A 17,224-nucleotide genomic window follows, 5' to 3' on the forward strand; every position below is an offset into this window, starting at 1 on the left:
GAATTTATATACATATTTTAATGCTTGCATGTACACTAACATCATTTTGCCAGTATGGACTCTGTGTACAATTTTTTCTCCTTCTTTCCACTTCAGCTGCACCAAGTGTGAACGGTAGAAGTCGCTTGGTGATTGATAATGCCATGAAAGATGATGATGGCACATATACATGTGAGGCAGAGAATCCAGCAGGGAAAAGGAAAGTTGTGGCAGCTGTCAGGGTCAAAGGTGAATGAAAATAAGAAAATTTTGATTTTTTTGATTATTAAAATAATGATTTAATGTTGTTGTTAAACAGTTTGTTTTCATTTTATTCTGACAAAGCGTTTATGATCAGAGAAGCATCAGTGATTTTGTTGAATGTGTGTATTTTATTCATGAATTGTTGAATCACTGGTAGTGTTGTGCATTAATTATGTGGCTTGCCTTTCATAGTAACATAATACAAAACCCTGTATTTTAAAGATATTATGAAATAATCAGTCAGCAGCTGACCCAACAATTTTCATAATTATACATAGGTTAATGCCATTGCTGTGTTTCCTAAGCATGCATTAAAAAAATTTTGAACAAAATTTCGTTCTCTTCTTTCAGTCCCACCAAAGATACTGCTGCCCCCTGGTAACAGAGCAGTGACCATTGCCCAGCGTATCATACTGTCCTGTCCAGTCAGCGGTGACCCCGCACCCACCATTATCTGGACCAAGAATGGCCGCCCCGTCCAGCTAAACAATAGGGTCCAGCAGCTGTCCAATGGCTCTCTTATTATTTATGATTCTACTGTGAGTTGCTCTCCTAAATAAGGCTGAAAACATTAAGAAATCTTATTCATTAAAAAAATTTATCATAAGAAATCTTATTAAATAAAAAAAATATGTGTTGATCAGTGCTGTGATTTAGACTTCAAAGTCCCTCAAACACTGAAGGTTTCAATTTAATTTTAGTTTTAGGACTTCAGTTGTGATGCAATAAATTTAACAACTTCTCATGTATGTCTCCTATTATACCAGACATCTGATGCAGGAGAATACAAGTGTGTTGCCACAAATGATGCAGGAACATCTGAGAGCAGTGCATTTATCACAATAAGGAGTAAGTATTCATTTTGTTTACAATGCATCACTATTCTTCTTCTTCTTCTTCTTCTTCTTCTTCTTCTTATTATTATTATTATTATAAAAAGTGCTGGTAGTAGTAGTGGAAAAACCATTATTACTACATTATTACCATCATTCATACAGTTCCTATTACCATTTATGCAATTATTTAATGCAGTAAGCAAACTTTTTTTTTAATTTTGAAAAATGATACTCTGCATGTTTCCCCTATATCTTTTCATTCAGAGGCCCCAGATTTCAAGTTAGAGCCCAAGGACATCAAGATAGACCAGGGTGCCACACTGGTGTGGGACTGTGTGGCTGAAAGTGAACCCGCAGCTGAAATAACCTGGAAGAGAGAGACTCCCTACCAAACTGTGCTGTCCACACATGATAGGATTACTATTTTGCAAAATAATTCTTTGAGGTACAATGAAAAAGTTTTGAAAGTCAATGCTGATTTATACGTGATGCTGTCTTTTAAAATAATGCATCAATTTGACACTATTACCTGTGAAAAAAAAAATGAAAATTTTAACTCCAGTATTTTGTCTTATACTTCAGGATTGTAGCCACTCAGTTAGAAGACTCTGCCCTGTACACATGTTTAGCAAAGAATCCACTAGGAAGAGCATTGGTACAAGCACAGTTGACTGTTGTAGGTATGTAAACAGTAGTTATCAAGACTCAAATGATTTCTGAAGAATTTCAGCATCTTTTGTCATTTTTAGCTGTCTGAATCTAAATTTCCATCCAATTTCTATCCAAAAGTTCTATCCATTTTCTCAAATTTGGTCAACTAAGGCTCTAAAAATGTTTTCCACCTATATTTAACCCCCCCAACACACACACACACACACACACACACACATATACACACACACCTTTTGAAATTGCGAACTACAGGCCTTCATTTTGCTTCTGTTTTGCTCAGTCCATGGTATGTTCAGCAGCTGGTCTGAGTGGAGTGACTGCAGTGTGTCGTGTGGTCAGGGGATCATGTACAGAGAGCGTGCCTGCGACAACCCCAAGCCAGCCAATGGAGGGAGAGAGTGCGTTGGAGAGACCAGAGAGTCGCGCAGGTGTCTGCCCAGGGAGTGTGCAGGTAAGAAAAATACAGCTCAAATTTTCTGTAAGTTGGGCATGGTGGCCATCTTAAAACAATCAGTGTAAAAAAAGAGAACTAGAAGGAGAGATGAAAAGTTTCAAAGCTGGATCTGACAAAAATGCAGAATTTAAAGCAAGTATTGTGTCATTGTTGTACTTATTGAAAATTTGCTATTGTTAAATCTTAGTTTATCTATTTTTTTCAGTTGATGGAAGCTGGAGCAACTGGAGTCAGTATGAGAGCTGCAGTGCCACTTGTGGTGTTGGATATCGTCAGCGAAGTCGGCGCTGTGACAACCCGCCTCCTCAGTTTGGTGGGCGGTCATGCTTTGGGGATGACAAAGAGAGAGTGGAGTGCAGTCTTAGGCCATGTCCTGGTAATGATGCTCTTAGGGACCAGGGAGGAGCAGAGGGGGGCTTTTTTTTTTTTTTGGGGGGGGGGGGGGGGGAGGGATAGAGGTAAAAAGGGAGAAGAGGGTACTTCCAAAAGAGAAAAATATATTAGTTTGAAGTATTTGAAAACAGTCAAAACTGGATTGAACCTATCATTTGACATGAGAAAATAGTGTGATACAGTTATTTTGATATACTTTTAAAATGCAAATGACTTTACTAGAACCTTTTAATACAGTACTTTTTTTCCAAATAACAAATTTTATTAGAAATACAAGACTGAAATATATTTATTTACCTTTTTTCTCTGTTCTCAAGTTGATGGTGATTGGAGCTCATGGTCACCATGGCAACCATGTAGTCAGACTTGTGGCACTGGTATGCAGGAGCGCTATCGTGACTGTAACTCTCCCAGAGCAGAGCATGGTGGGAAGGAATGTGTCGGAGATGAGACGGAGAGGAGAAGATGCAAGATCAGAGAGTGTGAAAGTAAGGAGTAAATTCTTGTTGATTGATTTGGTTTTACACTCCTAAATAAGTCTGGAGAAAATTGTTGGTTAAATGATTTAACTTAAGTAGGTACAGTAAACAGAAATGCACAATTGTAACTTGTAGTGTTCTCTCCATTTTCCTTATAAAGGTTTTGTTGTAATGGTTAAGAGTCCAACCAGCAAAAAAAGAAAAAGAAAAATATGTATTTAGCAAGTTCAGTTAACTTAGTAAAAATGTCATAATTTGATGTCCATCCATACAAATCTCCACTTTATATCTCATAGTTCATGGTAACTGGGGAGGATGGGCACCATGGACTGTGTGTTCACGCTCCTGTAATGGTGGAACCAAGTCAAGGTCACGGCGCTGCGACTCTCCTGCACCAAGTTATGGAGGACGATATTGCTTGGGTCGAGACACGGAGACTGACTACTGCAATACACAAGGTTGTCCAAGTGAGTATAGCTAGCAGATGTATGAATGTAAGGTATATCTACTCTCTCCAAAGATTTTCATATAAGTATTATCTATAAACCTGCTTTCAAATTCTAAACATATTTATGTAGTGTTGAAATTTCCAAGAAAGTTTATTTTTTACTCTATTAAAGTTCTGTAATTCTTAATGCATACCACGAGAAAAGTTGCTAATGATTTCCCTCACATATTCAGTCCATGGTAACTGGTCCCCTTGGGGTGGCTGGGGAGACTGTACAGCTGAGTGTGGCGGTGGTTACCAGAAGAGGTTCCGTACTTGTGGCAACCCAGCCCCTAGTAATGGCGGTAGAGCATGTCCAGGAAATAGCGAAGAGGCAGAGAGGTGTAATGAAGTGGAGTGCCCAGGTAAAGTAGACCAAGTTGGGATGTGTTTTTATGTTTACAATGGGAATGGTTTGATATATGGAACTACTTAATAAACCATGTCTCATTTGTTAAGGAATTTCGTTCTAATGATTGATTGTGAATAAAGGGTTTTGATAATGGAACAGTTGAAAGCAATGTTTACTGATCATTTATTTATATAATTATAAATAAGTGATATTATGAGAAGTTTTAAAAGTTAAGCAATTTTACAGCTGTATATATACTTTTTACTCCAGATGATTCAATGATACAAAGTTGAAACCAATAATCATACATGTATATCTGAGTTAAAACTCTCTGTTTTGGGTGAGGGGGGGGCATTAAATAAGATATTCACACTTATCACAACTTTTCTGCAATTTTGTATTTTGGTGTTATCACATTTAATATGCTGTTATTACAGTGGATGGCCAATGGAGTCGCTGGAGTGACTGGTCCAAGTGCACACAGACCTGCGGGGGTGGGGAACAGAAACGTACCAGATCCTGCTCACAGCCACGTTTTGGTGGAAAGCATTGCTTGGGAGATGAAACACAAATTCAGAAGTGCAATATTAAGTCTTGTGGAGGTAAAAACTTGTCAAGGCAGAGGACATTTGAAAAGGGGTCTTGTGCTGATATATGTGTTATATACATAATATTATATATTGTACCTCTGATGAAGGAGAATATCTGGACATTCTAGACAATTCCTCTGCTGATACTGGATAGTAAGGAAAATATGAAAAAAACAAGTTCATAGAATATTTTAGGGTCTTATAATTAAAGGCGATTTTTATCAGTATGTTTTATTCCTATCCAAAATGTTTTGTGAATTTTTTTTAATGTTTCAGGTGGACTTCCAACAAAAGCTATGGGTAACATCATTGGCAATGTCAATGACATTGACTTTGGAGTATCAACACTAATTGCCAACATCACTCCATCTGAATCAGGAACTATTGTCACTGCTAAACTACACAACATTCCAAGGTCCATAGGTGAGAACTGTTGTCAGGTCTTTTACTGAATGAAACAGTGCATATAATGTAGAAAATTGTAATTGTTATTGAAGGTAATAAAGGATTTAGTTGAGAATTGTAAACAAAGGAGTTTTACAGTCACATTTATATGCACTAGTAGTTGCATAGCTTTGGGAGATAAGTGCTACTTTTGCTAATTAGAATTTTTAGAGTTGTTTGTACACTAGTTAATATTTCAGTGTCTTGCTAGACACCTTGGGTAATTTTAGCAAATTTTGTCTTCAGACAATTCATATATTTCTGTCTTATTTTAGGCCGCCTTATGGAGCATCTCATCTCTATTCTGACCCCTATATATTGGACCACAGCTCTTGAGGTAGGAGAGGCTGTTAATGGATACACACTTACCAAGGGAGAGTTCCGCAGAGAAGTACAAGTGGAGTTTTCTACAGGTCTGTGTTGTGCTCTCTCGAGTATCAGTTTTTTAAAGGAATAGGAATTTTTAACAATATCATAACTTCATGGAGCTCTTCCTCTACTGGTGTGACATTGACCAGTTAAATTTTGTTACCAACATTCCATATTTTGTTTTAATTTTAAAGTTACATTTGTCTAGTTTTTTTCAGAGTTAGTTTATATACATAATTTTTATTATGTATTTCTCATTGATTTACCAATTTATTTGATCTCATGTTTATTTACTTCTACTTCTCTCTTTCCTACTCCATAGGTGAAATTCTTAGAATGATTCACATAGCTCGTGGAATGGACAGCAATGGTGAGTTACAGCTGGACATTGTAGTCAATGGATATGTCCCACAGCTTCCGCCGTCTGCCATCATCAAAGTAGAGCCCTACGAAGAAGAGTACATTCAGACAGCTCCTGGCGCAATCTATGCTTATTCAACAAGGATGTTCAAAATAGGGAACTACATTATACCCTATGCCTGGAACCACACAATAACATATGATGCAGAGCTTGGCAAAATGCCATATTTGGTGCAGAAACTTTTTGCGGATGATTTAACTGTGAAGTTTGAACCCAGCGAGGAGGTGATGAGGTATCAGCTTTCTGCAAGGATTGCCAAAGGTATAATGCAATTGCAGCTTTTTTGCTCATCGAAATAATTATAATAGTTATTATTATTATACACATAGTTTTTTATATGTTAAACTATTTCTGGCAAATATGTAATAAAATATCTTCAGAGCTTTTAACTAATATCAATGCTAAAGGTGTTTTTGAAATATAAGAAACAATTGGTTTGTATTTTGCAAGCAGCAGTATGAAATAATAATGTCTTAAGCGTTTAAAAAAGTTGAATCAACAAGATTTACATAGTGTAATGAATAATATAAACAGGATTTATACAAATATAATTTGTGAAATTTAACCCTCTTTCACATATTAATCTCTTCCATTCATTAATTTAAAAAATGAATGATGATTATATGATAATAGACCAATGACATGAAATGCATAAAATATTGATTAAGGTATATTTACTATTTTATTAAGTTTTTGAACACTGGATTTACATGGCTATGTTTTTCAGGCACACCAAGCAACAAATGCCCGAAAGGATTTTTCTTAGATCCAGAAGGACCATATTGCCGGGGTAAGATAGGGTTCTTAAAGTTGCTTGCTTTCTGATTCCATCTAGTTATTTCTGTATGGCAGATTAAGTTGACAATATTTCTGCATTTTTAACATAATCATATATTATTATAAATATGATATTGAGAAATGTGAAATATTTGTTTTGTTACTAACTTATATTGTCGCACAGCCACATGTGTGTCAGTTATTTTGCACTTTATTTATGTATCTATTTGTGTTTTTTGAATATGCATTAGTATATGTTGTTAGGGTGAGATGAGGCACCATTGTTAATGAGTGTTAATATTTAATGATAACACAGTCATATCTAAGTAGCACAGAAATTTGACATGTATTTGTCATGAGTGATTATAATTTTTCAAAATATTTATAAAAAAACATGTTTTTTAACAGCAGACACTTTTAAGATTGACTAAATTTATGAGGAAAAATATTAAAACAACAGTACTTCAGCTAATGTTGACAAGGTTCACAGGAAGACATATAGAAAATAATGTCTGCTTTATTACTTTGAGAGAAGCATCAGCTTAAATGCCTTTGGTATCCCCATCACATATAGCTTGATAGTGCACAATTTCCACAGTTGGCCTTTTTGCTTAAAAAGCATAGAAAGTGGAGATTTCACCTCAAGCATGTTTAAGATTATGCCTTTAATTCACCCTGAATAAAAAATCTATTCAAAAAAACCTCAGAGGAATCTGCTAAATTAAAATTGATAGCAGAGATATGAAACACAAATGTCTGTTTCTGTTATCCCAATGCTCAGTTTAACTCTATGGGTGCAAAGCTAACGGTTGCACATTAGATATTTTTTAGAAGAATTGTAAGATAATTTTCAACTTTTGAGATATTTTAGTGTACTACTAGTTAAATAGTGGTAGGAAATAAAAAGCTAACAAAAGAATGTGGAGTGTAATTCTATAAACAGCTAACAGTAGTGATTGATCAGTATTTTTATATTGGTAATCATAATTTGTAAAAGAAATACAACCAATAGGTATATAGAATTATCATTTGGTTGGTAGTATATGTGCATTATGTATATTGATGTTAAAAATATTTGTTTATAACATGCATGGAATCCACTTAAATTAATCATCTGTGGTGAATATTTTTGTTTCCTCAGACGATGATGAGTGTGTGAGATTGGACCCATGTTCACATTACTGCCACAACAGTCCTGGCAGCTTTTCATGTTCATGTCCTCTTGGGTTAAGACTAGGTCCCGACGGGAGGACTTGTAAAGGTGGATAAAGTAGCTCAGTGACCTACGTACTTGTATATAGGTCATTGTGTAGCTCTAATCATAGCCTTTCAGCAGCAGTAGGGTAGAGATTCCGATGCAAGCACAGAGAATGAGCACATATGGCCCTACTCTGCTTTGCATGTGGCTTGGAATTTTGAAATTGACTTAATTTCAGTTGCACCAATAAAAAAAGCCATATCTGAATAAACATGGAAGTCGGGATAGATAGATATGTTAATCCACGGGGTAGGCAATAGGTGTACCAATATAGCTCTAATTCCGATCAGTAGTGCATTGACTACCAATGAGAATGAGCTTTATGCATTTTTTTTTTTCAAATTTCTTTTAATGAAAACAAATGATTTTTCCTTGTTCTTCTGCACTTACTACTCCAGACCCATTTCTCCAATGCCCCTTTTTCCCTCCTGTTATCATTAATGTTCATATTCTGTTTCCCAACCCGTTTCTGTCATCTGGTTTGCTTGCCCTTTCCAAAGTACGTATCTCCCTCTCTCTGTAGTCTTGTCTAAGAATCTGTTCAATAATAATAATAATAATAATAATAATTACTATTTTCACAGAAGCATGACAAAATCTGCACCCTCAGAACAACATTTAATTTATTTAACAAAATGCAAAGTCATGTTGTAGTTAAGTGAATATGAATTGTCCTTATTTATATTTTAATAACCATGGAAAAATTATCTGAATATTTTTAACTCATGATATTAACACCATTGATTCTGCTACTATCAATAATTGAAAGTCTTGATGATCTTTAAAATGTTATCTATGCTACAGTAGATGGATATATTAGACACCATTATCTGGTAATTACACTTTGGAAAATTGCTTTTAAAAAGACAATAAATAGCTTCTCATTTCTAGCACAGTAGTGCTCTTCTTGCTCAGACTTATAGCTACGTATGAACACTTGGCAGTAGCAGCTTGCTAAATGGTAGCTCTGTAAATTCACAACATTATTATTTGAAGTGAGTTGTAGAAACAGCTGCTATAAATGATAACAATAGTTAATCGTGAATTTATTTTTGTTCGTAAATTTGTCTTAAAATGATGGCTACTAAATGATGTACAAATTGTAAACATATCTATATCAGGTAAGAGAAACTGACACAAAATGTCAAGAATGATATGAATAATGATATGTGAAGTTCAGTTATAATAGTTTTTTCAAGATGAAGAAATTAAGATGAGTTAATATGCGTGCATGTGTCTAAGTGCTTCATTTGTATGCATATTCCATTCCATAATTTTGTGCCTTATACATGTAGAAATTAAATAGGATTGTCAGCTGAGGCTGATAGCTGCTATATTGAAAAATTAAGCTAGGATCAGTGTCTTGATTTAATTACCCAAAACAATTGTACTACTTTGTCCATAATTCTATATGTACCATACAAAAAAAAAAAGAAAATTTGAATTGAAATGCAAAGGATAACGTGAAAATGGACACATTGAAAATCTACTTAAAATGAAAGTAACTTCTGTTTGATAAAAACATTGATTGGCAGAAAAAAAGTTGTATATAAATGTATATCCATTTAGTCTCGCTTTCATAATAATGGCATGTACACTTACACTGCATTGCATATATTCTACATGTGACAAAATTTACAAGATTTTTAAAAGCATCTCAGTCCAGTTCAGGTTGTCATGATGTACAAAGCACTACATTTAAGATCATGGTTGTCCAGAGAAAGAAAATTATTCAAAGTTCACTTATTAAAATTAAGTGATTTTTACTGGATATATTTTTCAAATCAGCACAAATGCTTAGTAGATTCATTTACTCTGAAGAGGAGTTTTTTTTACTAGATTTCTGGCGAAAACAAATGTCACAAAAATTTTAAGTTTTTCAAAAATAAAAGATAAATGATAACGAATAACAATAAAATAAAGGTAAGAAAAAGAAATGAAATGAAAAACTCTGACCTTGCTCATTAATACTTTAAGAGTTATTTGCATGTTTGTGATCTGTTCCCAGTGTTACTTCCTGTTCAAGTGCATTGTGGTGCATGTGTGGTCGCCTTCGCATTACTACCAACATATCTCATTGATATTAGAAATATATTTCCTCCATGTTTAGACAGTCTTGCATGTTCATTTGTTTCAACCAGATAATGCTTTTCATGAAAAAAATTGAATCTGCAAGTTGTTTTTATTTATGTTTTTATAAGCTGTTACTTAACATAATTATAAGTTGGTTTATTTTCATAATGGTGTTATAATTGTTCAGTTTTGTTCAAACATCACCAAGTGGACCACCAGCTGTTCATAACCACGTAACATTCTTAATAACATTAATGATTAAAAGTAATACCTACAGCATAACATTTTTACCTTGCTTTACCCGTAATTGTCTCTTCTAATTCAGATATTGATGAGTGTGATACACGTATTGCCCGTTGCCATAGAAACCAAGAGTGTGTGAACACCATTGGCTCGTACCGCTGCATGGTCAAGTGCGGACATGGCTTCAGACGCACTTCGGGCGGACTGTCATGCCAAGGTACCCAGTGACCTTCATGGTTCACTCATGGCAATATGGACTGTATATAACACCTTCCAACCCCCACCCTACCCCAATAACCCATGAACCAGTTGACTAAGAAAATACATATTTTGTGATAGTAAGCCTCTTGTTTTATACTGCAGTTGTTTGGTCTTGCCTTTAAACAGGAATCTATATGCATATATATGGTAATTGTAAGAATAATTTCCTTATTATTGCCATGAAGGTGAAGCGAACTTCACATTCTGTGAAAAGGCAAGTCAAATCTTGCTCAAATGGGTGTGTTCTTCATTTTTGCTGATTTGAACTAAAACAACCATGCAAAATTGTATTTTCTTATAAGGAATATCCATATTGTATCTAAGCAATCATCGTTGGCTACAAAGCCCCTTGCAGTCATACAATTCTAGGTCATTTAAGCAAGTTAAAGGTGTATTCTTACCTTAAAGTAAAAAATCTTATGAAAGCCTGTCTCAAAATACAATATGAAGTTATGAGGGACTCGGGTTTGGTTGTAAATTACTAGCATTTACACCATTTGCAAAACCAGGTTGGGTTACTGCTTTTGAGGCAGGACCAGTTATTGTGTAAGTGAAATATCTTTTCTAAACATTTTATAAATTCCAAGTATCATTTGCGAAAATGTGGTATAGCCTCTACAGGAATATACCCAAATTGTCTTATTTTGTTGCCATGTGTGTGCCAATGAATTTTAGAACATGTTTTCATCTAAAAGAAACATGATTTGTAGATAAAACGTGTCAATCATATCTCTGGAAGATATATAATTTATGCCTTTGAAAGTTCATTAAAATCTTGGACCAAAAATATTTTGCCTGTATTGAAGATTCGGTTAGAACAATAGTGCTTTGTTGTTGACACAAATACAAGTTCAGAGAGTTTTACAACAAAATTATTGTACGTACTGGTGTATATAAAACATATAAAATACAATTTGAAGATAAAATTTTAATTAAGGTTGTTGTTGGCTGACCATCCAATTTAACATTTTAATCTTTTGTTACTGTTTTCCATAAAATGCTTCAGCATGGCTTCCAATTGCCCATTAATTATAACTTTGTCTTAACTGTCAAGAGCCTTTACTGTTTGGATTTCAAGAATAATAACATCTCCATTTTAGCCTGACATGGAGTTTATATCTGATGCCCCTGAATAGAGAGAGTTCAGATGCCCAAGCAACAAATCACACCAAAACCTGTCACATGTCAACATATGCCCTCATTTGGTCATTGCTATATGTTGTTTTATATATTGTACATTTATTTCATATATCACATTAATTTAGATATCAATGAGTGCCGAGACACGCAGAACCCATGTGACCAAACATGCCTCAATCTGATTGGTAGCTTTAGATGTCGTTGTAAACATGGTTACAGACTTGTTGGACGAACCAAATGTATTGGTAAGAAATTTATTTTATTCTTGTACCATTGGAAAATGATTTAAGATATTTATAAATTAATTTATTTATTGTCATTAGATTTAATTTTAAGTTGGCAAATATAAAAGAAGCCTTAATTGACCAAGAACCTATCAACTTATGGTGGACTTGAGTTTGTTTTAGATATTTTAGGTCACATGAATGTGAACGTGAGTGAAAAAATTCTATGAATTTGTGTATTTTATACGGTAATAATAATGCTGTTATTAAATCATCAGAAACTTTATATATTAATTTAATGTTTCATTTATTACATGCCATTATTAATGTAATGTTAAGAAACATTTGCTAAGGGATTGCTGGATGACCTTAAATATTTTAGATGTGGATGAGTGTAAGCAATCCAACCCATGCAGTCACCAGTGTGTGAACACACCAGGCAGTTATGAGTGTTCGTGTCCTGGAGGATTTGAGTTGGTCATTGGAGGAGTATGCAGAGGTAATATCATGTAAATATCTCATGTTAATTGAAGGGTGGTAGTGGGAGTTTGACTTTCAGCACTGACACAGACAATCTTTGATCTTCATTTTCAAATTTTCATTCATGCCCTTAGCCAGGGGAAAGTGTTGGCTTTTTGAATAAATCCTTTTTGTGAGGTTAAGGTATGCTGTGGGTAAAATTTGATCTATGTACACGAAAGTTTTATGGTATAATGTCCACTTTTTTCAGAAAAAGAACCAACCTTGAAATTGCTACGGGCCTGCATACCTCCATAGTATAAGTTCCTACAACTGTACTCCTTGTAATACAAGTACCTTTTATTGCAGACATAGATGAATGTGCACACAATAGTCACAACTGTCGTCCAGACGAGGACTGTCACAACACTCAGGGCAGCTTCCAGTGTGTCAAGTCTTGTCCCAAAGGCTTTGAGAAGGCAGCAAATGGCACTTGTATAGGTGAGTGGAAAGCCATCGGGATACTTATGTGCTTAATTTGGTTTTATTGTAGAACCAGTGTGTCATTCCCATGTCAACAGGCTACTTTAATATAGAATCCTGTCCAGGAAAGCACTTACTATGGCTCATCTGTTTAAAGTGCATTTATATGTCTCCTTAATGCCACCTAGCTGTTAAAAAGCACGATGTTGTTTTTTTAAGTATTAAATTAATTAGTTACATTTCCACCAAGCTTTTATTTGATTGAATTATTCATATTAATTATTAAATAACTCTTAAATTTTCATCAAAATACATAATTTCTGTGATATGTTCATTTTATAAAAGTTTACCATTATAACATTTTTTTCTTTATTTTTACAGACCAAGATGAGTGTACTCTTGGCCTGAGTAGATGTCACTATAACCAGAAGTGTATCAATTCATATGGAGGTTACACATGTACCTGTCCTAGAGGTTACCGCTCTGATGGGCCAGGAAAGCCCTGTGTGGGTGAGTAGAGAATGGGGTAAAATATTGCATACTTTCTTATAGAAAACAGTTGGTGCCAAAAACATAAAGCCCAGGATCTAAGAACCTATACTGGACCAGGGCAGAAATAGTAACTGGACAAATGTACCACTTATTATGGGCCTGGTGTGTAATTTTACTTGCACTGGCATTTGGGGTCAGGTCAGTGTTAATGTCACATAATGAGAAAAAATTGCCAGGGACTGAAATATTTTACTTTGTCTAAGAATACTATTGTAGTTCTCAGTTCATGTCGTACACTGACAGGGACTAAAAATGTGATTTTGGCATGGAAAATGTATGAAATTTTTAGTTGGTCTGATAAACTGAATGTTCAGAAAATTTGAAATTCTTTGGGTAATACAGAAATGATAGTCATGTTAAACCTGTGGAAATAATTATTGAATTCCATATATGTTTTGTCATGCCCAAAGAGTGTTCTTGTAATTATATGCAGTTAAAGTGACATATCTCTGAGATCCATACTAGTATGGGTCATATTGCTCATAGGGGATTTTCAGATTCACATATTTTGATGATATTTAACTTGTATTTTTGATTGGTTCATAGAGCCTTTCAAGCATTTGTTATCTTTATTAACATTGGTGCTTTACTGTTTCCAGTTGTTAATTTTTTCTAAAATATTTCCCAAGATCCAATACTTCTTGCAAGACATAACTACATAAAACAACAATGGGGAAAATTACAGTTTTTTATCTGTATGGAATTTCCAGGTGTGTGTGTCATTTCTTCACTAACCCAATCAAGTATTTCAGATATCAATGAATGTGCGGGGCCAAAAAGTCCATGCACCTACCAGTGCCGCAATATTCCAGGAAATTTTGAGTGCCTTTGCCCTCCTGGAATGAAACGATTGGCTGATAAGAAGTCATGTGCTGGTTAGCATCCATTGCAGTCTGCACCATGTCTCATGTTTTTTGTCAAATATGTCTGAAGCAGGGTCTGTTAGTGCTAGTCTGAGTATCACAAGCTACATGGGCCAGTTTCTTCAATTTCAAGTTTCCATACATGTCTGTTTGTCACATCTGAACCTTAGCAGTGTTTGATTGAAATTTGCTACATCAGACCACAAATGTTAGATGAGTTTATTAACTAAGTCACATTTGCCTTTCTATGAAACCACAAAATCCTGATATTTGGATGTGCGTTTGTTACTGTTGTAGTAAACTTCAATCACCAAGTTCAATGAATGTCAGAGTCCAAAAAGCTTGCAATGATTAAAATTCTGAAATGAAGAAGCTGAAGCACATAGGTTCTAAAGCTCAGGGTAGTTGTTGCATGCAACATATTTTAACCACAATATCACTTATTACATGTGCAGGTTAAGCTGCTACAGTAATTACTTTTTAATTTTGAACAAAATGAATTTCATTGAAAAGTAAGAAAATGTTAATGTAAATAATTTACTTGAAAATTCCATGTAATTGCTGTATAAGCTTTTGATTTTTCAGACTCTGAGTAGTCATTTCACTGATTTGTTTGTTTGATGTTGCATGTAATTTATTATAAATACTGCTGTGTTTGTCTTTAGTAATTCTAACTGTAGGCATGACAAATGGGCATATTAATAACTCAAAAATGCTGAACTTGTATTAATTTTTTGTTTTGTTTTGTTGGTTTGTCTTATTATTTTTTCTAATAATGTGCTTGTCTCACTTAATTTAAAAGCATGCAAAGGTGCATCAATGGTCACATATCACGGACTTCATGCAACATATCTTTTTAATTTTCTCAAAAAATAGAAGCAAATTTACTAGAAGAAAAATGTGCATATATTTGCCTCAACTAGTTGCACTAATGCAAAATATGTCAATATAATTTATTATGTAAAAATGGTAGAAGACAATAATGCTATCTAAATTGCATATAAAAAGGTGCATTATAACGGAATGTTGAATAGCCTAAGATGAATGACTATAAAAATCATACATTTTGGCTTTTTGCATATTTTTCATGTGTTATCTAGATTCTTTTTATTTTGAAATAGAATTAGTATTTTGAAAATTGTTTTCTAAATTGTTTTATTTTACTTTTTGTTTATTGATGAAATCAAAAGTAGATTTTTGAGATACTTAAAAAAATTTTTTTTAATACAGTACATCTACAGTCAAACTTTTATTTGACTAAATTATTGATAAGATTTTTAAGTAAGCAATTTAAATAGAACTTGGTTGCATGAAGTTTAAGTTGATATTACCCAAAGGCATTGTTCACAGAGAAGATGGCAATTTTTTAATAGCCTATTACAAAAAATCATTTCAAAGAAGTCATGGCAATGAATAATCTGCATTTTGGTTTCTTTTCCCTTATTTGTCCTCCATTTATACCATGATGGTAAAAATTAAACCTGTGTATGTATTGCCCTTTTTTGCGATGCCACAAAACCACCTTTCACACTTATTCATCCAAGGAAAGTAACAATAATTTTTGCAAATGTAGCACCATGAGAGCTGCCATCTTGTCTTAATGTTATCTTGCCTTCTGGTTGTGTGACATTGGTGTGTACTTCCTGCCACCCACTGCCATCTATATTCAAATTTCAGGCCTGGAATTCTTGGATCGTGGTGAGGTCCTCAATGTGATTGGCTCTCCTTACCCTAGTAACCAATATAACCACGATGCTTACACCCAATCAGAATGCCAGCCTGGCAAACCATGTGCACTGAGTGGTGGATCCACACTGCGTGTTGCATGCCCTGTTGGCTTCCGTTATGATAGACGACAGGAGCGTTGTGTTGGTATGCATCAGCATATGACTTCCTCAGCAAACATTTTGTTACTGTATGAATGTCTAATATATATGAATATATATGAAAGAGGGTTCTGTATTCAAGATTTCCCAAAGAGTATTTAATTTTGGGAAAACATTGGCCTTTTTGAATGTGATGATGTCAATTGGCGTAAATACATGTATAGGTCCCAGTTTGGTCAAACAAGGATTTTGACCTTTTCTCTCTTTCTTGCCTTGGGTTCTAAAGTAATCTGGCCCTAGTCCAGGATGTTGATTTTCAGATTTTTTCAGGCTTTTGTCACCCACAGTGGCCTATGATTCCACCTCTGTACCTCTGTCCAGTTTGCATCAAGTTGAAAATATTGAATACCATGCAAACTGTATTGAACCCTGTGTATTTTGTGTCAGTGATGGATTTTTTTTTACCAGCAGTTACAAAATGTCGCAAAATCAAGACTTTAAAGCTTCTTTTCTCATACTGATAGTGATTGATTTACCGAATGACTTGCGTTCTCTCAGTATTACGAACATTTCCTTCATAGATTATGATGAGTGCCAGCAACAGGGTCGCTGCCAACACAAGTGTCAGAACACAGAGGGCAGCTATAGATGTCTCTGTCCACCTGGATATAAACTGAGCAGCAATAAAAGAACTTGTATAGGTATGTGTGGTGGGGTAAAGGCCTGTTCTGTACGGATTGAAAATGTACATACGCATGTTTATCACATCTCTATGATATGGATTTTGGCCACATTGGATAGTTATGTCATTGGGCAAATTCCATGAAATGAATTTTGGAGAATCTGATGAAACTTTGAGTAAAAATCAATAATGTAGGTACAAATTGTAATACTCATCAGTAACAGAAATGTGTACCAGTAGTTTTGGTACTATAATTAATTTTGTATCAAAAAGGTGCTCCTCTTAACACCTTTTTACAGTCATTCATTTTAAATTTCTGAATTTTATATTTCTGATTTCATAATGATAGCATTTTTTACCTTATTTCAGACATTGATGAATGTAAGCTTAAGACAGCTAAGTGTGACCCAAAACAGATCTGTTTTAACAGACGTGGAGACTACACATGTATTGATACAGTGTGTCCAGATAACTACAAGAGGGATCCAATCACAGGGTGAGCCAAATATTGTATTTAAATGACTGTTTTTTCATATTTGTCAGCATTTATTTTATTTCACTTGTATACTGCACTAAGTTTCATATTTGAGTGTCTCAATATCTCAAAGATTGGAGAGTTGAAAGCTGAAACTTTTTTAAATGC

The 17,224-nt window shown here is 34.5% G+C and overlaps 1 protein-coding gene across 5 annotated transcripts in view; it reads left to right on the top strand.

Moving 5' to 3' along the window:
* LOC106180705 (hemicentin-1) overlaps positions 1-17,224 on the top strand; it is a 64,110-nt gene that overhangs the window by 44,695 nt on the left and 2,191 nt on the right. Inside the window, exons 45-69 of one of the 5 annotated variants that reach the window (XM_087007695.1) lie at positions 97-228; positions 595-782; positions 1,011-1,092; positions 1,344-1,524; positions 1,662-1,759; positions 2,032-2,202; positions 2,411-2,581; positions 2,916-3,086; positions 3,374-3,544; positions 3,759-3,929; positions 4,354-4,518; positions 4,783-4,929; positions 5,226-5,363; positions 5,642-6,001; positions 6,468-6,530; positions 7,659-7,778; positions 10,174-10,308; positions 11,618-11,737; positions 12,099-12,215; positions 12,545-12,676; positions 13,040-13,168; positions 13,963-14,085; positions 15,751-15,945; positions 16,481-16,600; positions 16,951-17,077. In XM_087007695.1, coding sequence (XP_086863821.1) covers positions 97-228; positions 595-782; positions 1,011-1,092; positions 1,344-1,524; positions 1,662-1,759; positions 2,032-2,202; positions 2,411-2,581; positions 2,916-3,086; positions 3,374-3,544; positions 3,759-3,929; positions 4,354-4,518; positions 4,783-4,929; positions 5,226-5,363; positions 5,642-6,001; positions 6,468-6,530; positions 7,659-7,778; positions 10,174-10,308; positions 11,618-11,737; positions 12,099-12,215; positions 12,545-12,676; positions 13,040-13,168; positions 13,963-14,085; positions 15,751-15,945; positions 16,481-16,600; positions 16,951-17,077 — 3,727 coding nt within the window. The remainder of the gene's footprint in view (positions 1-96; positions 229-594; positions 783-1,010; positions 1,093-1,343; positions 1,525-1,661; positions 1,760-2,031; positions 2,203-2,410; positions 2,582-2,915; positions 3,087-3,373; positions 3,545-3,758; positions 3,930-4,353; positions 4,519-4,782; positions 4,930-5,225; positions 5,364-5,641; positions 6,002-6,467; positions 6,531-7,658; positions 7,779-10,173; positions 10,309-11,617; positions 11,738-12,098; positions 12,216-12,544; positions 12,677-13,039; positions 13,169-13,962; positions 14,086-15,750; positions 15,946-16,480; positions 16,601-16,950; positions 17,078-17,224) is intronic. The other 4 variants (XM_087007697.1, XM_087007696.1, XM_087007699.1 and 1 more) reach the window with 4 other exon arrangements.

The sequence above is a fragment of the Lingula anatina genome, chromosome 3, assembly GCF_051362555.1.
Source record: "Lingula anatina isolate TDL-2025a chromosome 3, LinAna3.0, whole genome shotgun sequence".
Classification (NCBI taxonomy): Eukaryota; Metazoa; Brachiopoda; class Lingulata; order Lingulida; family Lingulidae; genus Lingula; species Lingula anatina.